This window comes from Siphateles boraxobius, unplaced genomic scaffold, assembly GCF_051911475.1.
Source record: "Siphateles boraxobius isolate OS27281-9 unplaced genomic scaffold, OSU_SipBor_1 35, whole genome shotgun sequence".
Lineage (NCBI taxonomy): Eukaryota > Metazoa > Chordata > Actinopteri > Cypriniformes > Leuciscidae > Siphateles > Siphateles boraxobius.
The window spans coordinates 13,166,631-13,190,783 of record NW_027508975.1 but is presented as its reverse complement, the minus strand read 5'-3'; the positions used below and the strand labels follow the sequence as shown (position 1 = coordinate 13,190,783).

General features: G+C 36.9%; 1 protein-coding gene across 1 annotated transcript; it reads left to right on the top strand.

The window, feature by feature from the left end:
• The first annotated feature begins 538 nt into the window (after positions 1-538).
• mylipa (myosin regulatory light chain interacting protein a) lies at positions 539-23,755 on the top strand. The gene is made up of 7 exons (XM_077196464.1): positions 539-773; positions 2,479-2,669; positions 15,566-15,751; positions 18,825-19,022; positions 19,185-19,349; positions 20,655-21,066; positions 22,461-23,755. The coding sequence occupies exons 1-7, from the start codon at positions 687-689 to the stop codon at positions 22,644-22,646; spliced, it is 1,425 nt and encodes a 474-aa protein (XP_077052579.1). The 5' UTR covers positions 539-686; the 3' UTR covers positions 22,647-23,755.
• The last annotated feature ends 398 nt before the right edge of the window (positions 23,756-24,153 follow it).

The window sequence follows — 24,153 nt, the reverse complement described above, 5'->3', positions numbered from 1 at the left end:
ATCCCCCTAATTTTTGATCATTTTAATCATGCTTTGAACTTTGTCAGTAAAAGTAAAGACTACTCGAAATCGCTACTCTAAATGGCAATTAGGAAAATAAATAAGTGATCATTGGCACCTTAATGAATTCCTTGAATATCAGATGAAAAATATTGTGGAATAGGGATTTTCTGTTTACACGGTTATGTTATCTGTGTTGTTACTGATTTATGTAGTAGGCTATAGCCTATAGCCTACTTTAGTGTGCATAGCCTACTGTTCATGTTTACGTAGTGGGCTATTTGTAATGCATAATCTTTTAATTTTGTTTTTTATTATCTTTTTTACTATATTTATTATCAGCCTCTTCATAATAAATGTAAATCACCTGTAGGGGACGCTAGTGGTGTCTATTGTATTCACTACTAAATGAACATGGCAGTGCTCTCTGTTGCTGTCATAGCGTACGCTGTCTGCTTTGATATGCCTCATGTGATTGGCTGTGGTAGGAGTGGGCGGGGTTTAAATTGCTCTTCATTTATATAGAGCAGGAAGCGCTGGGCCACAGAGAGAAACAGATAACAGAAGGCTTGAGGAAAGTGAGCGAGGGCTGATGTAGGGTGCTTAGAGAGGACAACAGTGAGAGCTGTTTGTAGTGTTTTTTTTCATACAGGACGGGTAGACCAAAGACAAAACACCTTTCTAAAATGCTCTGCCATGTAACTCGACCGGATGCGGTGGTGATGGAGATTGAAGTGGACGCAAAGGCGAACGGAGAGGACTGTCTGAATAAGGTAGGATCATGAATGAAAGTCTGTGATGTTTCTTATTAAACGCGTCTGAAATGTGCATTTTATTCGATTAGCGCTAGTGCATTATTCCACAGAAAATAAACACAAATGTTGAAAATCAAAAGTTGGAGCCTGAGCGCAGAATGAATGAGTTTAGGCACATGGAAACTTAATATCAACATCAACCTATGCGTTTATTTTGGGTAAAGATTACAAATTATATTTGGAATGTTCTTAAAATCTTTGAGTGTTTGAGTCACATTAATTTTTCTCTTTAAATTATTTGAATCAATAGCAAATAATCAAATGTTAGTCTATATATAATCGTTCGTAAACAAACAAAATAATTTTGCATGATAATTAACGGACACAGTATGTTGAAGGTTAAACATTTACCTTTTTATATATTTTTTTTGAGAAAGATGTCTGGGTACTCTAGTGTGCATAGGTGATGGCATGCTCGAGGTTACTAAAGTTCATTCGCTGCAGCAGCAGATGTTTGACTCGTGCATGGAGGCTCTGCATTTCCTCCAACGTAAATGACAAAGTGTAAGCTCTTTCAAGACTTTATGCTAGGCCTAAATGTTTTAGGGACATCTCTGAACATGTATTATCTGATTTTTGCACAACTGCAACGTTTTAAGTCTAGCAGCAGTTTAGAAAACTAAGAAATCAAATTGGCAGAAGAGGTTAAAGTTGTGCTTTCATATCAACAAGGCTAAGATTAATGAATTAATTTCTCTTGTTCAGGGAATTTCAGCATGTCATTTCAGGATATTTTTATGAACTTTACAAAGTTTATTACCTACACACGCCGTCGAATAGCGCACTCTAGTCTAGACTAACTCTTATGTTTCTGTTAACGGGTGAAGATCCTCCTTTATGACCCTCGTGCCAGAATCCATTATCACTTAAGCATATTTTGATGGACTATGATAGATTGAACTCTGTTAGATTTCTTTATTTTTCAGTTGACTCCTATGTAAAGATTTTAAATTAAGACCAGATCTAGTTTTCTATGTTTATCTAAGATAAAATGTAAATATTTGAATCATTTAATCTCTTTCTCACAATGAATATAGGCAGGGTAGCTGGCATGACTTTAAACAAACAAACAAAGTTTATTTCTGACTATTGAATAGTGTTTAAAGGTGTAATTTTGCCTCTTCAGATTTGCCCTTTAAATGTGATTTTTCTTGTCTCTATTATACTTAGTAATAAGTATTATAAGTAATAATTACATTTATTTATCTCGATTGTTAAATTAAACCGCATTCTTTTTTCATTTTTATCTTTTAATTTATCTTCAAATCATGCTTGTACTGCAAAATTTTAAATAGATACATTTAGTAAAGGCGATCCATAATGTAATGTGATCCATAATAAACTCTTTTTTTTAATGGAATATTGCAGTATTATCCATGCATATCGTTTTTTTTTTATTCATATACCCTACCCTAGTAATTAAAATAACTTTGTATCCCTCTTGCAACAACATTTCTTCTCTGGTGACATGTTTACTGGCGCAAGGACGGATGAGTAAAAAAGGATGAGTAATTCTCATGTTACAAAAAATAAATGAAACTTCCGTTGCACACAAAAGATGTTGGGAAGAATGTCCAAGCTGCTCTTTTCCATGCAATGAAAGTTGATGGGGACAAGAAAAAAAATGATGTTTAACAGTATGAAATATGTCTTTTGGTGACAGGTATGTCGGAAGTTGGGAATTATTGAGGTGGATTACTTTGGGCTGCAATTTTCTGGCAGTAAGGGAGAAAACCTGTGGCTGAACCTGAGGAACAGAATCTCCCAGCAGATGGACAATCTCACGCCTTGCAGACTACGGCTCAGAGTGAAGTTCTTTGTGGAGCCTCACCTTATTCTGCAGGAGCAGACAAGGTACGTACACAAAAACGCATGTACGAGCAACATGCATTACAAAAAAGAAAATGTTTATCATTTGAGGAAGTTGTGGCAGAGAACATTTCATCGCCGACTGGTAGTAGAGATGTTTTTAGACTTCCGTTCAATACAGTGGAAGATGTCAGAAAAATGGCAGTAAGAAATGCTACCGAGCATGTGTGTGAACTTTTTGTGTGAGATTACTGGTAGTAAAGCCGTTTTCCTTCCATTCTCTGTGTCTAATGTGAATTCCATGTCCGACTTTGGAACCCCTTTTGGAGAATGCCTGTGTTAAGATATAACGGCAAAATCTAGGGCAAGTTACATATTAAATATTCATTTAACAATGCTGGTTGTATGGCTGTTCTTTCAGCCTCACATCAGCTGAAGTCATGTGTCTTGCGCAGAGAAAGAGCACTTTGCACAGTAGCCTGTAAAACTTTTTTTTTCTCAGTACAGTCGTTTGCCCTGTAGTAACCCTGCTCCCTGTGGGTTACTATAGGTCGTTGTACTATGAGCAGCAGCAGGAAATGTGATCCCCCTGCTCAAAGACTGCTACCCACAGAGACTGAGCTGGCAGAGTCACCACCACCACCTCATGCTCTTTTATTCACTCTGACTGCAGCGTTCTGTTACTTTTTTGTCTGAGACCAATTTGGAGCACAGCTTAAAGGATACAAGTATACAAGTTAAACTTTAGTGGCAACATTTGTAGCACAATACTCTTGACCAAATAATTTCATAAAAAAAAAAAACAGTACATGGGCAACAAAATTGACGATGTTAAAACGCACACTGTTTTGAAAGTATAGACGCAAGACTTGAAGGGATAGTTTGCCCAAAATCTTGCCCAAAAAATGTGTCATGCCTGTATGACTGACTGACTTCTGTGGAACACGGATGAAATTAAGATGTTTTTAAGAATGTTTGTTACCAAAATGTTTTGGTGACCCCATTGACTTCCATTTGTATGGACAAAAATAAAAAACCCTGTGACATTTCCCAAAATATCTTGTGTCAAAATATTTTGTGTTAGGCAGAAGTAAGTCTAGACATGGGGTTTTGGAACCATGAGTAAATGTGTATGTAAATGATATGTAGAGATGAGACTAGTGTGATATCCTTGTCCTTTTAGTTATATTGTGTATATTTTCTACTCTTGTCATGAGAATGTAAAGATAGTGAATTCAGTAGTTTAGGATTAAAGATGCATTCAAAAATAAAGCTAATTAAAAATCATTTTGAACTTCTAAATAGCACTTAACAAAATGACTACAAATTAAACTACAATTAAAATGAAATCTGAAAATCTAAAATTAAGATGAATAAAAATATTAAAAAATACTAAGTATAATCAAATTTAATATATACAAAAATAACACTAGTAAGAATTAATACAAGTGCTTTAGCAAAAATAAGAGCTTCGTATTTTAACCCTCAAAAGTGCATGGCCATGTACATGGCCTACTAACAAGGTCAGACTAGTCTTGCGTTAACATGTAATATGTCTTTGGAAATAAATTCAGAGCCCCATCCAAAGCTTTAATTTCTTCAACAATGAAATTAAGCGCTGTCAGTCCAATGTTTTTAAGCACTCTTGCAGTCAAAGTCCTGTCCAGAGAGCCTGAAGATAATTCGACTGGGTAGTTAGAATTCTTGTCATGTAAATTAACTCTATTTGTCAGATGCTGGTCCCACAAATGTTTGTCTCTGACAAAGAGTGGCACAGACAGGTGTTAACATTTTTGTTGACTTGTTTTTCCACTTTCTCTCCTTGTTTGATGTTATAAATGGGTATCCCGTGACCTGCTCATTCGTACTGCATTAGCTTCAGCTTGTGTGTGTCTTTGCAGTGAGTATGTACCTGCAATGTACTACTTTCAACCCCACATTGAACCCTCTCCTCCGGTATCTGCTGTGTGCTGTTATTTGATAGCTCCCCCGTTTTGGAGCCCTGCGTTTTGTGCGCTCCAAGCTCTGCTGGGTCCTTTTCAATAAAATGAAGTGGACTTGCGTGCCAGCTCCCGCGGTCATTCCCACAGCCATGTGCCCTCTCGGCAGAACATCTCTGGCAGGGCAGCGTGTGCATGTGCACTTGCTTCCGTTTCCTGGTTACTGGATAGTGTCCTTTTCTAGGCTTTGTGTTTTAAAAGCCACATTTTTTGGTTTAGATGGCCTTCTGGTGACCCGAGGGAGATTAGCAGGGGTGACTGACATATGGTGGATGGTAGGATTTTTTTGGGGGGGGGGGGGAGAGAAACTGAAAATGAAAATGGACAAGAGCAAAGCTTTGATCAGACTGAGATTGAATATTTGGTAGAGGAGATGTAAAGCATATTGAATAACAATGAACACCGGCTTTATGGCGAATATACGTCAGGAGCTGGAAGTGTTCTGAATGGCATATTAGCATATTGCTAACTGCGCAGTGCACTGAATACTGCTTACATTTTTTGGAAAATTAAGTTCTACAACCGGAAACTTTTCAAACTGTAGAATGCTACACTTTCACATGCCATCATTCCACGAGTCCCGTTATCATTTCTAAAATAGTTTTCACTCACTGAGGCTTCTTTTTTTTATACATAAAAAATTGTGTGAAATATTCAATATTATAGTTTCTGTTTTAAAATATTTTAAAATGTAATGTAGCCTATTGACAAAGCTGAATTTTCTGATTTGCTGCCCCAGAAACATTTATTCTTATCATTTGTCATATTATTGTTGAAAATGGTTGTGGTGTTTTTATATATATATATATATATATATATATATATATATATATGTATTGGTATTGCTATACTGTACATTTGTAATGCTGTGACAAATTGTATTTAAAATGTTTGTTTTTTGTTTTAGTGTTTTATTTTGAATGCATTTAGACAAAATATTATAGAATTTTGATATCTGCCATTTTAAAAGTATTATCAGCTTATTGTATTGGCCAGAGTTGTAATATTTGTGCATTCCTTTAAATAACACTGACAAAAACATGAAAGGGTTTTATATTATAGAGTAAACTGTATTGGACTAATGGAGAAAGTGACTAAATAGAAAAAGTGACGCCCATGGCAGAAAATGGGTGGCTGCTATCACATGAAAACAGTCCTTTGTTTTCTCTTTGGCACTGTTGAGTGTGCGCGCATATGCATGCATGATGCGGCCCTGCCTCTGGCTACAAGGGTCATGTTCTTTAACCTTGTTTGTGCAATGACCTCTGCCCTACTTCGTCACTGCGTTCCTCTGCCCATCGACCCGCAGTGAGTTGTGGCACGTGTTTACCACACACTCATACGAATGGAGCCTGAAGCCACATGATTTTCCCCACAGGGAATTTTTAAGCGGAATCGTGCATGCGTATAAAGTCTGTCATTCTCTCTTGTTGTCTTGTGTCTGGTACTTTTGAATTGTTATCTTAGAAACAGCGTCAACATCTTGCAGCCATGGCATTTCAAACTTCCCTGTAAAACTGATTCAGAACACTTAAGTGATGATTAATGACGAAGTTAGTTAGCTCATGAGCGCACATGCACATTAGGAACAGATACGAGAGGGGCTGATTTGACCTGTGCCTAGACGTTACAAAAAAGTACTGTGATCGTACCATGATTCAGTGACTATCAAAATGGTAATACCATTTGATTACCATTTTCATGTACCATGGCATTGAAATGGTGCTGTAACATACCTAAAATACATGCTGTAACATGCATACTTTAAAATCAACATAAAACAGCCTTCATAAGTTATTTTGGTTCCATAATGTGGGACATTTATGAGTAAACAGAGTATTTAACATAAGAAAATGTTTGCTGAACTAGGCTTTATCTGTCAGATAATGATTGGATTGTGATATAAGTGATTATTACGGGCCAGAATGAAGCTGAGAGGATCTAAAAAAACGAGGGCTTGGTGACATTTTTTACTTTAAACACAAGGTTTACCTTTTTGTAAGAGGAAGAGACTTTTTTTTATATGATAAATCTACTCTCTGCCTTAGTCCATTCAAAAAAGCAAAACAAAATGTCTGCGTGCCTTGACAGAATCCCTAGTCGGAAATACCAGAATGAGAAGGGGTCGTGCACCGACCCCTGCTGCACCTCAGCACCTGTCCAGGACTACAAATCTGCTCAGGCTTTCACACTCTCTCTACTTCAATTCCATCTCTGTCTGTTCTGTTATGTAAGATGCACTAAACTGTGCACAGGCCTCTAAATGCAGAAGAGCCGCTTATATAAGACACAGAGCCGGTCGATTGGAAAGGCTAGCTTGTGTAGTCTGTTATTATGACAGTTCCTCATGTTCATTAGTATAAGTCATCTTCCAAAAATAGATCTTTATACTTCCTCTGTGGAGAGTGATGACGGATGATTGCCAGATATAAGAAATGTTCTCTAGTACAGCAAAATGATTCAGCACAAACGACTGTTTCCAGTGCTTGGACATCTATTTTTATCATTTAGTTTTTTTGTGCTGGGAAAAATCCTTAAACGAGGCACAGTTTAAAGATCTAAACACCAGCCTTGAGGGCCTAATCCTGCTTGCGTCGTCACTGGATCCTTTGAGGATCAGTCGCCCAACCTCTTCTCCCAACCACAGTCACTCACATGTGTTGTTGAAATCCCCACCCCCAAAAAACAGCATATCTTAATCTGTCCTGCACTATTTTCAGTTTGGATAATCAAACATGTTTACACACCCGTAAAGTAGGGGTGGCACGATCCGCTTTTTTTGCCTCCGATACCGATTCCGATACCTGGGACTCAGTATTGGCCGATACCGATCCGATCCAATACTAAAATAATAATTTAATAAAAACAGTGCCAAATTACCTAATAAACTTTATCTGTATGCCTCACTGTGGGGAAGAGACTGGGATTATTCTTTTGTTAAAGGCATCAAAGCTTGACTTAAACAATATTTTCCTTACTTTGTAAAACTATACAGACAAAATATATACTATATAATTAAAATACATTTATTTTAAAATTTTAAGCGCAACTTTTTAATGAAGCAGCAACATATGATACATAGATTGGACAGAACAACTAAGGCTATCAATAAACTGCCATTGCGCAAAAGTATTGTAATCTGAAAGGCTCCAATTCAGAGCGGCACGAAACCTTATGCGCTTCCCGTGCGCTGAATGATGCGCTCGAAGCAACATGGAGTCACGGCGCGCAGCGCGTCGCATTGAAAAGTTCAAAGCACAAAAGTAAAATATACATATATTTATTTATTTATTCATTAGTTTGAGCCTTTTAACAGTTTTAAATTTCAGTTAATGTGCGTGTGAAGAACAATTATATCGCTCTCTACTCCAGTGTTGTGATCACTGAGGAGTTGTGTTGTGATCTAACAGACACCCGGTTGAAAGTAACATGTGAAACTCCAGCACGTTAAAGTCATTTTATGCAAACCATAGACCTTTATCTACATATCTACAGTATAATAATAGGAGCATTGACTCATCTTGGAGAGAGTTTCATCGTGTTGACTGTTTTACCCGAGCGCGACGCGCTGTTTGAGTGCTGAGAATGACTGACAGCCGCAGCGGAGGGAAGCACTTAGGTGAAGATTAATTTAACGATTTAAATCTGTACCTCACATTAAACTATATGTAATGGCTTCAGAAATCGTGGAATACAGTACACGAAAACATTATAGTGCTTTATAATGTTTTTGTGCCTTTTGTGTTGTATAACAATAACATACGTAGGCTATACAATATCGGATCGGATTTGGATGGTCTCGTCTGGCGATACCCGATCCGGCAAATATTGCTAGTATCGGAGCAATACCGATACTGAGTATCGGAACGGCGCACCCCTACCGTAAAACCAAGCGTTAGCCGACATGTTTTTAAAACTCTCTGACAACGCCACATGCTATCTCAAGCCCTGTTTACACCAGGTATTAAGATTCATTTTGGTCGATCAGATCACAAGTAGAAGAGGGAGATGCATACACCTTTTATACCTAGTATTTTATTCTGTCTCTTGTCCACTTTCAACCACTTCTGTCCCGATTACTTTATGGGCTGGTAAATGTATGGGTTTTTTCCCGATCTTTTGATCTAATGGACAAAATAAATTTCGCGCAATTTACATATAAACACGACCAGAGAAGACAGAAAAGCCTATCTAGAGCTGCAAGGGTTAGAAATCAAGAATGGTGAGAGAACACCGTGCTTGGTACGTTTTTCGTCTTCAAATCAAACGTGGGTCTCCAGCAGACAATGTTTAAATGCCGTCTGGCTAGCGAGCTTTTTATAAGGTTTATGCATTAAGTCAGGAGGTGAAGAGCAGGCAGTCTTTTGTGGATGATTGAATGCATTTGACCACATGAGCTTTTACACTACAAAAAAAAAATATTTTGTATAACACTTTTTTTGTTGTTGTTATTTTGTAGAAACCGAAATGAATAGTAAATTGCACAATTAATTACAAAGACACTGCAAGTAAGACATTAAAATAAAAGTGAAATTTTGAAGTGCAGTACTGAAATATTATTTTCTGCTCCAATAATCGGTTTTATTTACACATTTGTATATTTGAAAATGGTATTTATTTAATAAACATTGAATTGATGTGTATCAGCACCGCTGTCACAAACCCTTGCATTTTTCATATGTATCCCTGCTACGCACCATTAAAATCAATAGATTTGGCAGCGTTCGCTGACATGGTTTGTAGTGTGTAGGGGCCCTAATGTTACCTTACTACACCTCATTAACCCATCCTCGAGGCAACTTTTGGCTGAAATATGGTTGGTTTGATTATGCACAGCTAACATTTATGGTGTTATGGGGGAGAAATAAGGTCGTTGAGTAGTCAGCACTCCATAATAGTTGCATGCTTATGATTATGCTCTAGTTAGTCTTTATGGCATGCTATACGTGACAGGCTTGTGTAAAGATGCCTGTATTGTTTTAGAGGGCTTGAGTGTTTAGCATTCTCATTAGGAGTGAATGATCCTGTTGATCCAGAGAGGCCAGCACCATTAGCAGAGGCACAGCACCCTTTAAATAAGAGAAGGGGTCTTTTAAACCTTAATCGGTGCAGTGGTTTAGCTTCAACCCTTGGGAAGAGCAGCGAATAATGTTTAAAAGATTAAGCCTCGCACATTCTCTTACCCTGTCTATTTGGTTCTTGTTCAGAAACATCTACAGAGCTCTCATACTTGCCACACCACTGGTTTTCTTTACGCCTGCAAATATGCAAAACATGGCGCTGTGATCTCAGGTCTTGTTATCTTCACAGTCAGGGCCCTGGGTGTTGTCAGCAGGAACTGGAGTGCGGGTGCTATTCGAGGTCAACATGATCTCAAACAGACTGAGACGAACCTCTCACCCCACATCCAATCCTGACAACAAGGTCACCAGCAATCCCAGTAAGCTCCCGATTACCTCCTTACCGCAGGAAGACTGACACGCAAGATCCTCCTGAAGCTTTGTGTATGGATCACAAAACAAGCCGTTACTGTCAGAGCCATACGTTGAAATGTTGAGATATGGTGCTAACATGGGAAATGCAAGCTCAAATCTGACTTGCAACCAATAAGAGCCCATTCCCCTCTATTTCTGTTGACATGAATTCCTGCCCTATTCCCCCTCCAGACCTCAAACCCATTTAAAAATCATAAAAGCATATTTTGATGAACTGTGATGACTCCTCCATGATTCTTATGTAAAGAATAAAGCAAGAACAGATTTAGATTTTTATATATATATATACACACCCACACACAAATACACTTATTTGATGCTTATATATAGTTTATTTATATTTTCGTTTATTTATACAATTGAATTTAGCTTTGAATCAGAAATAAGGCCGTTGTTTTTGTTAAATGAAATGGGTGAAATTATTAGTGTATTTAACTGGATAGATATTTAAATGCAAGCTTACTTATGAAAACACAACAAATATTTAAATGTTCAGTTTTAAGCTTGCATCTTGCACTCTTCCTCTGTTTTAATGGTTATGCTGTGAATTAAAACACTACAGCTCTGTTGTCTTTCTGTGTTTACTGGATTACATGCGTTCTGACAGCGGAGCAGGTTTAACCGCATTTGTAGATGAACTGTAGTAACCTACACCATATTTAAGCTGAGTGTGAATAACTCAGGAATGATGTTAGGTTGTCTCCGCACCCAATTTAATTTTGCTAGTGTTTTTTTGTTTTTTTTTTGCCCACAGCATTATTACCGTTTGCCAAATCGATGCTGAATGCATCACTTACCAGAGGCGTTTGCTCACAAAGCATCTCTTTGTTTGAATGCCTGTTGTTGCTTCAGTTTTCATCTGAATTTTCTTGCTTGTTTGAGCGAATGATGATTAACACTTTGTGGGTTAGCGAGGAGGTGTTTACCTGTGATGCATGGCAGGGTTTACTTGAGTTCGTTGACTGAGAGTAACCCCAGCTACACACATGGCTCAGAGCAATGTTATTTGACTAACTCTGAAACCACATTGTTTCAAACGGCGCCTGAAAAGAATGAAACTCCTGTGCGGATTGCCCTCTTTGTTGCAGTCTCTGGGCAGCAGCTTCTCGTTTCATTTCAGAGGAATGTTTTGTTCTTTGCGTCAGACCCCAAAACATCTGGCCCCCCACTATGACTTTGCCTGAATCTGAGAAGACAAAACAATTAGCAGGTAAAGAATTAAGCAACATTAGTGACCAGAATCCTGAGTTTAAAATGTATAAGTTATTCTTACAACTTTAAATGGGTTTGTACGGAGCACCTATAGAGACATGGTGTGGGTGGAAAAATTTGTCTCTCGCAAAACTTTTGAGTACTTTGCAAGGGAACGCAACGCAAAGGTTTCTCTGGGGAACACAAAAGTTTTGCAAGAAAAATCAACATTTCCGCGAGAGAAAGCAAAAGCATTGAAATGGGTATTTTTCCCCTCCTATCTCACTCTTTTTTTCTTCTTTTTTTTTTCACCATGTCCCTTTACTGGGTCTCTGTAGGTTTATGTCTGAAATGTTTAAAAATAATTCACATTTTCAAGCTAGTTCAATTAATAACATATTTATAATCTTGCCAATATTCAGCCTATATAAACCCTTTACTGTCTCACAAACCTACTATCAGCTAATTTGAAAGCTATAAACTTTGAACTCTAAAATAATTTTCTCCTGCTTGTCATGACAGTTTCCAGCCATACATCAGAGGAAATTCTGCAGAAAGTTACACTGCATTTGAAGCCAAAACCTCAAACCCACAAAAGCCCTCCTTCGCAAAGCTCAAGCTCTCTCAGATATCATGGTATGACCCATTTCTTGTCAGCAGAAGAGTACAGGCGTTTTTAATTGAATTCTTCTTGTTACGTGATCTCGTGCTGAAGATCTCCTGCTGCAATGTGATTTGTTTCTTTGTCTTTGTGTGAGAAACTGAGGAATTCTGAGTAGCATACCCTATTTCTTAGATGATTTAGGAACTTCAAAGAAAGGGGTGCATGTTTGTGCTTTTTTAGTTTTATTTTATTAGTTTGGTAATCTAATGGGGGGAAAGTTTCACATTTGTTGTGGACGTGTGGTAATAGGAAATCATGATTTATCCAGTAATTGCAGTAACCGCAAAATAATGCAGTGTGAATACTTTAATGAGCAGTTTACGTACCCATACACAGAATTATATCTTTATAACATGAATGCTGTACCTTGTGCACACGTACACTCAACATTCACACTCATTCGAACGGGCCATGGAATGATTTAAACAGTTGGTGAAAGAGTGTGGAGCACACCTGTGGTCGCCAGATAACCCTCCCCAACCCCACTAATCTGATGGAATTAGACACTGAACTCCACCACAACTTGCTGCTCTCAGCTGCTCTTAGCTTAAAGTCTTCCCTTGTAAAAAAAAGACACTTCAGCATACCTTTATGGGAATTATTGTGGAAATTATATATACTACCAGTCAAAAGTGGGGGCAGTTCTCCTCTGGCCAACGAACGAACAGTGTATGATTATGATTCAGGCAGCATTACTTTAATATATTTAATATATCTAACATGTTATTTATTCCTGTGATCAAAGCTGAATTTTTAGCATCATTACTCCAGTCTTCAGTGTCACATGATCCTTCAGAAATCATTCTAATATGCTGATTTGATGCTCAAAAAACATTTATTATCAGTTGTGTACAAATTTTTCTTTCAGGATTCTTTGATGAATAGAAAGTTCAAAAGAACAGCATTTATTTGAAATATAATCTTTTGTAACATGATAAATGTCTTTACTGTAATTTTTGATACATTTAATTCATCCTTAATGAATAAAAGTATTGATTGATTTTTTCATTCCCCCAAAAAATGAAAGATTTACTGACCCCAAACTTTTGAACGGTAGTGTTTAATGTTACAAATGCTTTCCATTTCAGATAGATTTTAAATTGTAATAATATTTCACAATATTACTACTTTTTTTCTTTCTTTTTTTTTTAAAATCAAATAAACGTAGCCTTGGTGAGCAGAAGAGACTTCTTTTAAAAACATTAAAAATATTACCCAACTTTTGACTGGTAGTGTGCATTGAAAGAATATATTTCGCATTCGTTTTAGCGATTAATTGTGCAGCTCTAATATTTCCACTGGTCATTAATTGTGCAGCTCTAATATTTCCACTGGTCATTTAGTGTTTGGGAATCATGCCTCTTTGGTAACAATGGTAAAATCACTGTAACATGGTCTCTAGTGGCATATTGCTTTAATGTATCTCCTTTACCAATCATATTGTGTGGCAGTGTTTGTTGATGATGAGTGGCTGCATCAGCACAGCTGCGTGTTTCTAAGATTAGTCGCGTAAGGAGCCTGACTGAACCAGCGCCGCACGTTCCATCCTGGAGTAGCTTGAGTTTGACCGCTAGTAACCTCTCCCTGCCTCCGTCAGCCTCCTTTGTTATGCCTGCCAGGTAATTCATCATATGAGTCTGATGTCACCACAGGGAAGTGTCTGGTCAGGCCGGGCGAGACTTTCTTTGTCAAACTGCAGGTCGTGTTTATTTGTCTAACCTATGAATCCACCTCAAATCTTTCATTCTCCGCCTTTTTTATAATGTCCTTTTTTTTCATCCAACGTCAATGTTTATCAGTCCAGGGCTTTTGTCGGCAACACTGCGCTAACTGATATGCCATTTGTTTGTTTTCATAAAGAGCCATCGCCTATGTGAGCAGAGCAGGAATGTCTCTTAGCCTGTTTTGGTGTTCCCGTGCTCTTCTGTTGGCTGGGGGAACAGAGGCATGCTGGGGTAAACATCAGCCCTGTTTGGTCTCCAAACCTCATCTCAGGGGACTTTCAAAGTTGTAGTGGACATAAGGTTATGGGGACATTGGGGCTTTGGGTCAGATATTCATAAACCTAAAGGAGCCAGAGCTGGTTAGTACAGGAAGAAGCGAGGTTTGGGCAGAAGTTAAGCATGATGCTGTTAAACTGGTTTGTGAAGAACCACAGGAGCAGATGAACCGCTGATACAGTACAAGCAACTTGTTTTTCCCTGAACATAAGTATGATGCAGTCATACAACTGCACAAACATGTTGATAATAATAATACATTTAAAATAAATATTATATTTTATATTATTATTATTATATCATTATTATACTATATTTTATATTGTTTTATTAAATTATTGGTCTTAATAATTACAATAAGAACATTTAATAAAAATAATAATGTTACACTTTAATAATAAAAATAAAAATATTAAAGTTAACACCAATGACATTTTTAGTTAATATGAATTATTAATAGTGTTACATTTCTCATTTGTTTTATTTTAACTCTGATGCAGAAATGCAACCAAACATTTGTTGTTTTGTCATTCTATTTTTTTTTCCTCTATTTTTTTTTCTTTTATATTTGAAATCATACTCCATGACAAACATTTGTTTTGTTTTTACTTTTTGATTCATAGTTCTGTTCTCTCATGTTAACCTGCTCATCTAATCATCATTTAGTGACTGTTGTTGATCCCGGAAATCATTGTGCAAATACCTTCTTGTTGATTATTACAAAGTAAATGTTTTAAATTCTGTCTATCTGTTCATTTGACAGCTGAGCAGGAACCAGTCTAACGCTTAGTCAAGGTGAAAAACATTCCCTTAGAGAGAATCAATCAATAAAAAGATAAAATAACAAACCACTGGTTTGTGTGACTTTAATGTCAAGTTTTATCCTTGAGACTTTCCTGCTATTGATCGATCAGAGAACAAATACTGACAGTCCCACAGACAGCTGAAAGGAGATCTATCTTCAGTAAAAACACACGATTAGCACTCCTGAATTCCAGGGATTTATGTCAGTATGTCAGCAGTGAGTCGTGAATGTGCTTTTCATCCACTGTTTTGAGACGGCATGTTTATCATTTAGTAACACGCCGGCGGGGTTATGCATTAGGGCACGTATAACCTCAGGAGTTGTTTCGCTGCCAGATAAGAGAGAGATAACAAAAAGACTGGAGCAAAAGTCAAACCACTTCACACACTAATGCAAAGTTCTCCTTTTTTGTTTTCAAAGTGAAAGTGTCAATTTGGAATGGAAACCGTAATTTCTGCTTTTTGTTTGACCTTTTGCTATTTTCCAATTGATTTGTTCACTTCTGGTTTTCACTGACTGTTCACTTTTAAAGGGACCATTCACCTAAATGATATCATTAATGGATCTTATTTTGAAATGCTAGTTGGTTGCAGCATGCGAGAGCATATGCAAGATGTGTTTTTGTAATTCAAGTTCCCCATAACCTGCTTTAGTCTGTGTATATCCGCTCTCGCTTGCCTGTTGTACCACCTGTCCACATCCATATGTGGTTTCCTCACTTTCCACAGTACCACCTGCTTCTGTCCGTAACAAACTCACACTTTGTTTGTCTCTTTTGCTCCACAGGCACCTGTTTTTTATGCATGTGAAAGAGGATCTGCACCGTGGACACCTGCGGATGTGCTCCGAACAAGCCGAAGAGCTCAGCGCCCTCCTAGCCCAGGCCGAGTTCGGGGACTATAACCAGAACACAGCCAAGTACTGGTTCACTGAACTCTGTGCCACAGAGCCCAACCAAGCCACCATCAACAGGTAAACCAACACACCAATCACAATCATCACTTCCATCGTATTTTTATCGTTCTTTTATGATGATATTAAATGTGTTCTGTGTTGAATAGAAGTTAAGCTGTAATGACAGAAATGACTGAAAATAATGAATGCACAAAGATTGTAAAATAAATTAACTAATTAACACTTTTTGTGATTATCAACATTATGCCACATATGGTGTTGGTAGAGTTTACCTTGTATTGAACCTTTTTAGATCCAATAATATAGGTTATCCATTTTATAAATCATTTAGAGAGAATAAATTATGGTTGTTTCATTTCGCACTGTATGTTTCTGTTCGTCTATATCAGTGTTACTCATTGCGCGGCTCGCGAGCCGCATGCGCCAAGCTTTCATTTGTGGCTCGCATGGCGGTAAATAATACAGTGATATGATCAAGCAGTCACTACAGATATTTCATAAAAACATTTAAAAAGAAGTAGGACTATAACATAACCCATTAAAAACTCAGTGTCAGCTCTCATTTTCAAATAATTTTGATCGGATTGAAAGGGGTGGTTTATCGAGAGAACATGTTCACTTGATCGATTGAAAAGCGAAACTGAAAGGACGCCGTCCGTCGCGCTGAACGCGCTGTTCTTCTGATGAATAAAGTGTCGTATAAACGAGTGTCACGTCGTTCTATAATTCTCCTTTCACTCAGTATTTGTGAAGTGAAGCAGGACAACGGCTCACCAGTCCTTGTTTCAGATTCTCATCAACAGACGACTGATTTTGGGCATTTTTACTGTGTGATCAATACAAACAGCACGGCATAACGGTTCATCATAGTCTCCAAATTATGACCAGAATTTGATATTAAGTCTGCTGTTTAAAACAAATAAAGAACCAATGTAGTAAAATGGTTATTACGCGACAACAGCGGGAAACTTTGTATATTTGTGCAGTTTGCGAATGTCAAAAAGCCTATTCCCAATTTGAATCTTTTGACTCATAAACGTGCACCTCACCCCGATCATGCATCATATCACGATGTTAAGCATTCATGTAAACTACAATACATTCAGATTAATCAATCACAATGAATTCAGACCGATTGAAACAAAAGTTGTGCATGTAAACATATCCAGTCCCTGCGGAGTTGCCAGTTATGGCGGTATTTCCAGCTCTTAATGCCGCATGTGCTCTTGGATGATTAGATACATGAGGGGCTAATGTAGAAAAAAATAACTTAATGTCATTCTGGGATGAATCTATTCTGGAAATCCTGCTTTTTTTGTCATTAAGGGAAATCATCTTGTCTCAGTTACAACTTTGACTGTTAAATCATTAAAAAAAAAATTATTCATTGCATTGCATATTGAATGTTCAGGGGTGACATATTAATAAACAGACATGGTATTTATGACTGGATGTAACTTTTTATACTTTCCTGTAAAAATGGCTCTCCTGCTGACTTTGTCCTATCAGTGCGGCTCTCATGAAAAAAATAGTGAAGCCCCCTGGTCTATATTATGTTAAATCTTGGGTCTGGGTGTTTTTAGTTTTTTTTTTAGTTTTTTTTTTATGTTCTTGGTTTTATTCTCCCCAAGAATGCATTTATTTGATCAAAAATTATAGTAAAACGGTAAAATTGTGATATTGACAATATTGTTCATATTGTCCCTGATTAATAGGTGTTAAATTCTTTAAAAATAAATCTAAAAATAAATCTAAAAAAAACTTACTGGTCCCATCTTTTGAATGGTAGTGTATTTTATCAGAAAGAATGTAAATGTATTTTGCTACGCATTTTAATGAAAACGTACCATTTATAACCTGTTATCTGTAATGAACCCATGCAATGCACAAAAGAAAAAAGAAACTGAAAAATATTTATAACAATATATAAATTTAAAAAATAAATGCTTTTAAAAATTATACTGAAACCCACAGCTTGTTAAAATAGAATTGCAGATCCCACAAACCGCCATCCAGAAGCTAAAACTGTATTTTCTCAAGATATTGATAAGATAGTGTAAAGGTTGTGTTTTTTTGTTTTTGTTTTGGTTGTTAGGCGTTTAGGTGGTTACTTACTGGTTACTTACTTTCAAGTCATCGGAGCTGAGCTCTTATCTGTGCTGTCATGCGTACTTCTGATCCAGCGCTGTGTGGTTGTAAACAAAGCTCTCCTAATAGAGTTTGACTAATTGCAGTGCTCCTTTGTAGAGTTCTGTTCAGACACTTTAACTTGTTAAAAGTTACCCAATCAAATACAATCAAGTGGGTTAATGAAATCTGTCACAGTGATTAATCATTATTGTCATCAAATCAAATTAAGACTAATGCTTACATGAAGAAAATCAAAGAGCTTCATACAGGCCAACACAAAGCCATGGATTTGTCAGTGATTGATATAATGTTAAATGACTTGTTTTTGCTAGACATGCATAAAATATTGGTGACTTTTTTGGCCTCTCTCATAGTTACATTTTCTTTTAAAATTATCTGTAAGAGTCTTTGTTTTTTTGCTGATAATGGAAGTAGATATCAGGTTCCAGTTTAAACATTAAATCATGTCGTTATTGGCCATAATAAGTAATTTTCAGCTATCTATAGTATGGTATATTACAATTATTATATTATTTTATTAAAACACATAATATAAGTTAATATATTAAATTGTTATTATAAACTTGTATTATACTATTTTTTTTCTTCCTGTATTAGTCTGATTTGGCAGAAAATATAAATTTTTCTTTTTTTGTTTCCATTTTTAAAGTTTTGATGTGACGAATCACAGTTTTATATTGGAGATTTAATTAATTTTGATTTTATATAACTTAACAGCCATAATAAAATGAAGTATCAACTTTGTGTATTGGTCCGTTGTTTGTTTGTTTGTTTTATTTATTTATTTCGGTAGGTTGAGAATTATTAGTACTATTTCTTTTCTCTTTTTTTACCTTTTTTTTCTCACTTCATTCAAGGCAATGGCAAAACCTAAAATTCAAAATTCAACAAAGATTTTTACTCTTGTCCCTCTCTCCCACTTTTCACTTGATCAGCTGGTGTAATTTTTTGGACTCAATGTGTCTCTTGATTTTGGCAGTATCATATCCAAGCACAAGGCTCTGGAGGGTTTGAGCCAGGCCTCGGTGGAGTACCGGGCCCTGCAGCTGGTGTCGTTGCTGGAGCATTATGGGGTGGAGTGGCACTGGGTGCGGGATGCTGAAGGACAGAGGTTGGCTATCGGAGTGGGTCCAGAGGGCATAGCCATCTGCCGAGATGACTTCACCCTGGTTAACAGGTTAGACTTTGATGCAGTGACGCAGCCTAAAGTGCTCCTGATGGCTTTGTTTTAATAAAATGACACCCAGAGCACATCTCTGGATCAGTCACGTAACATTAATTCAATTTGTGCCATTACTGCCTTTTGAATGTAATGCGTCATATTTTCCCTTCAATGCAGGATATCCTATCCCATAATACAAATTGCCACGCAATCAGGGAAGAGTGTGTACTTGACTGTCACCAAGGAAACCAGCGACAGTGTGGTCCTGCTGTTCAAGTTAATCAGTAATCGAGCAGCTAGTGGGCTGTACCGTGCGATCACAGAGACGCATGCCTTTTACAGGTGAGACTCCTTTAAACAGGCACATTCACAAGTGAAAAAACCATAAAACCCTTCAGTGAGCATAATAATGCATCATTACTTTCTTAAACGTGATTTATTTTTTCATGTTAATGTGCAGTTAAGCAGCTTTGCCAGTCTTGACACTACACAACTTGTGCACAGCTTTTAAAATATGTCAGTGCCATTGTTTTGTCTCGAGATCCACACCAGTAATGTAAATTTTTTTTGAAGGCATAGTTCAATTAGGAAATTTAAGTAGCTTTTATAAACCAGGCTTAATCCTGGCTTGATGTAAACCCTGTTTGTGAAACTAGGCTGTTAGTGTCTAGCATTCTTTAGCTTATCTGTCTGGACCTCTTAAAATGTTGTTTTTTTGGCATTGTTCTCATATAGAGGTAATAATCTCTTTGGCCTGGTAATTGTTAAAGTTCTATAGTATTTTCTTCATAGAAAGCCTGTGTCAGCACTTTCCTCTGTTTGAGGCGTTTTGTGCTTTACAGGATTAGATGCTTTTGTTTTGAACTTTCTCTGAGCATTTTATTGCAAACTAACTTTGACCTTTATTTGTAAAACTGCTAGCTGTGAAAACGTCTTGCATCATCAAACATGTTACAAAGTAACTAACAGTTATTTAGCTGTATAAATGGGTCAGCCTTAAATGTACTTCTAAAATATCAATAAAATCCCATCAATCAGTAAATAAAATCCCCTAAATAAAAAAGTCCATAAATAAGATGCAAGCTTGTTTAAGACCTTAATTATTGTTATGGACCTTTTTTATGACAATTAATCTCTTTTCAACGTTTAGTTGTCATAACGTCACAATGCAAAAGAACATAATAAATGGGGTTAAACGCATGAACCAGATCTTGTTGTTAAACTGACTTACTGCTTTTATCGCTTTTGAGTTGAATTCAATCTTTGAGGAGATTGAGAGAAAAAAACAGAGATTGAGACGTTGCTCTGTAGCAACATTCCCATTATCTAACCTAGACGATGTTATATACGTCTGACAATGAAACTGCTTTCACCTTTTTAAATTAGTTAGTGTGTAAGGTGCTGTTTTTTCAGCCCTCGATAAGAGATTTTATTGCCAAGACGTTGAAGAACCGAGCCAGCCACTGCTCTCTGCCCTTGAACTCTAACAAGCAGCACCATCCTTCATTTTCACAACTACAGCAGCTTTTCAAAAGCCCATTATTTCTGATGGATAATGGATCATTTGAGCTGCTGTGTGGCAGACGCTGAGCAGATAATGTGTAATATGCCGTCTTGCTAACCTATCACTCTTGCTTTTGTCTGCAGGTGTGACACCGTGACAAACGCAGTCATGATGCAGTACAGCCGGGATTTCAAGGGTCACCTGGCTTCACTTTTCCTCAATGAGAACATTAACATGGGCAAGAAGTATGTATTCGACATCCGCCGGACCTCGAAGGAAGTGTACGACTACGCCAGACGCGCACTGTACAACGCAGGTATCGTGGACCTGATGTCGAGGCCGGGGGAGCGCACTCCGTCGTCCCGTTCGCCGTCCCGAGACCAGGAGGGGGCGCTGGACTGCGGGGGCTGCCAGCAGAGCCGCTTGCTACAGGAGAAGCTGCAGAAACTCCGGGAAGCGCTGCTGTGCATGCTGTGTTGCGAAGAAGAGATCGACGCTGCATTCTGCCCCTGCGGTCACATGGTCTGCTGCCAGAACTGTGCTACACAGCTGCAGGTCAGACAACATTTGGGTTTGGGGAACATTTGACCCAATATTGCACCAAAAATGTCGTGATATCACAAAGAAGAAAAAAGTAGCTTTGCATAATCTTTTATTGTTATTTCCTAAATGGATCTTTTTACATATTAATTTCTAATGACTTAAATATATTTTAATATTAATATTTGGTAAATGTTTGTTCAAATCAAAGCCATGTGGTGCAGCTAACATGCATAAATAAAACTAAATATAAAAGTTCAAAGATTTTTGTGGCAAGGCTAGTTCAGGTTGTAAAATGTCAAGTGGTGTGACAATTTAGTTATATGCATTAATTAATGATATTTGTGATTTTTAAAAAAAAAATATGACCCAAGTAAAAAAAAAAATAAATAAATAAAGATGTGTGATATATAGTGTGATTTTTATTTTATTATAGTGTTTATTCATATTTTTAATTGGCTTTTATTTTTATATTTTACTTTTAGTGCTTTTGTACTACTTATTAGTTTTCTTTCAATATTTTCAATAATTACTTTTTAATTAATTTTAGCCACAACATAGTTACCAAGGCAACATTTATTTATTTTTACACTTAATGTTTATATTTTGTTAATTATCAAACTATTTTTAAATTTGAGTTAAAATAACTACATTGTTTCCATTTATTCAAAGTGTAAAGTAATGATTTTTTAATTAGTTGGACCACATGACAGTTTTTTTTAAATTGAAACTTGAAAATTGAAAGTTTGTTTTGTTTGTACTGTAAATCTAAAGAGGTTTCTGTTTCTTAATCACTGACACTTTTATTGCATTGTTATTTCATATCTATGGTTAATGTTTAATAACATTTCCAGAAAAACAAATATACTAGAGCAAAGTGGTAATTGTATAATCCAGTGAATTAAATAATGTACATTTTCATTTGCAAGGTATTTCTTTTGATTATTTTCTCTTTTCTTTTATAATCTGATGGACATAAACCAAAAGGTTTATTCATAATAAATGGCATCAGTACAAAACGACTTAACATTAGGTTACCTACGATTTTAGTTACAACATTATAATAAAAAAGCGGCAAAATTCTAAAACCGACAAAGCTCACGTCAATAAACGAGTAAAGTGATTCATGTTATAGATATTATTGACTTGTTTGAGACGCATCCCTTCACACTGCCCCATTAGCCCAAAACCATTTAAACAAAGTAAAGTTACTAATAGCTGTGCAAATACATCTACCGTGATATAAGCGGTATGTAAAAAATCTCTACTGTTGACACTTTCTTTAGCATTATGCCCGGCCTTAATAATTGCAACGATCTACCATAAGACTTTTATGCCTTTATTAAGGAGCTATATAACAATGTTATTGTGGTGCATGCTGACTTAAGTCTGTTGTTTTATCTTTACAGTCTTGCCCGGTGTGTCGGTCAGAGGTGGAACATGTCCAGCACGTCTACCTGCCAACGTGCACCAGTCTGCTCAACCTGACCATCGGAAGTGGCAGCAACAGCCCCGAACCCATCCACCGAGGGGTGGCCGCCCACACCTGCACTACCAACGACTACTCCACCAGTGAGAAGATCTACCAAAACTAGGCTTGCCTACCACTTTTCCACAGGACTTTAATTTCAGTTGACGCGGTGGCAGACTAAGAGTCCGAGCGCCGCAGCGGTTGGGTTGCTCCTCATTGAAATGTTGTTTTTGAAACCAATGAGGAGACCGTGATCTTTTGATGTTTGTGAATGTTTGTCCCTTAAATCAATTGTATCAGTTGATCTGATATATATATATTTTTGAAAGTGTTTTTTTCTTTTACTTGTCCATACGCAACAGCATGCAGAACGTTCAAGCTGATATTTTTGTCTAAAAACCTGCACAAATCTGTATCCCATGAGGAATTGTATTTTTTAGGGGGTAGCCTTTGTTTTCCTAATTTAATTTTATGTTTTTGCTTTTAATATGCATTGTCCACTTTAAGCATGTGTTTTTTTTTGCAGTGGATTTGAGTTTGTTTTAGGTTTGTCTTCATAGTTTCCATGCCAATGAAGAGGTATTCATGGCGAGGGGCACAAACCCTCGCAGCACTTTTGAGTAGAGAGGAAGTTGTCAAACTACTGATCCTCCATTCATATATAGATTACCAGCTTCCTACACTCCAAACCTGATCCGTAAAGGCTCCTCGGAGGTTTATTCGTTCTAATATGCTTTTTTTCACAGATATGGTCAACCAGTGATTAGCTTTGACTTTAAAGGGTACTGAATGATCTTGCTAACCATTTTAAGAGATTTTGACCTTTTATGCTTTGTTTTTGTGGAAGATGTGATAAATGGTATCTATAGGAAAGTTTTTTTTTTTTTTTTTTTTTTTAAACAAGAAATGATCTAATTGACACTGTCACTTTACCAAGGAGTTTCCTAAGTGTATTGTTCATAAGGGTTTGCCTTAATGTAGCAGCAACACGTGTGTTTGATATGCATTCTTTCTTTGCACAGACTATTATTGAGAGATGAAGAGGACTATTTTATTTACTGCTGACACAATATTGAACTGTCACAGCAGGGGATATTTTTTCATTTTGTACAAGTAGGATTTGTTTCTGTTTGTTTGAAGCAAAAACTATGCTCTGTAAATATAGAAGTAACTCTCAGTCTTTTATATTTCTTTGAACGAGAGGTATTAATAAAGCTGTTTTTTTTAAACTAACATTATGTGAGTGTGTGTATATGTTTTTGTCAAGCAAACTGTCCTAGTTTCCTGCTTTGTTTGTCTTACATTAATATGGTAGAGTCTGGCAACTTGGCACATTCTCGCCTACACCACAAGTTAAGTTATAAAACACAAGCTGAGATAAAAAAAAATACACCTCTGACCCTCCCCAAGTGCACAATGACTCTGAGGGCAAAAGTCTTCCTGTCATCCACCATTTAAAGTGTGAATTCAGGTTAGATTGATGGTGAGAATCGGAAAAATATGTGGAAAACACTGTAGGGTGTATGTGACCAGTTTAGGCCCAACTTGTATTCTTCTCTACAATTCATGGGTTATGTGTCTGCATTTTGGAGCATTAGGAGCTGTTTAAAAACCGTTTTCAACAAAAGGAA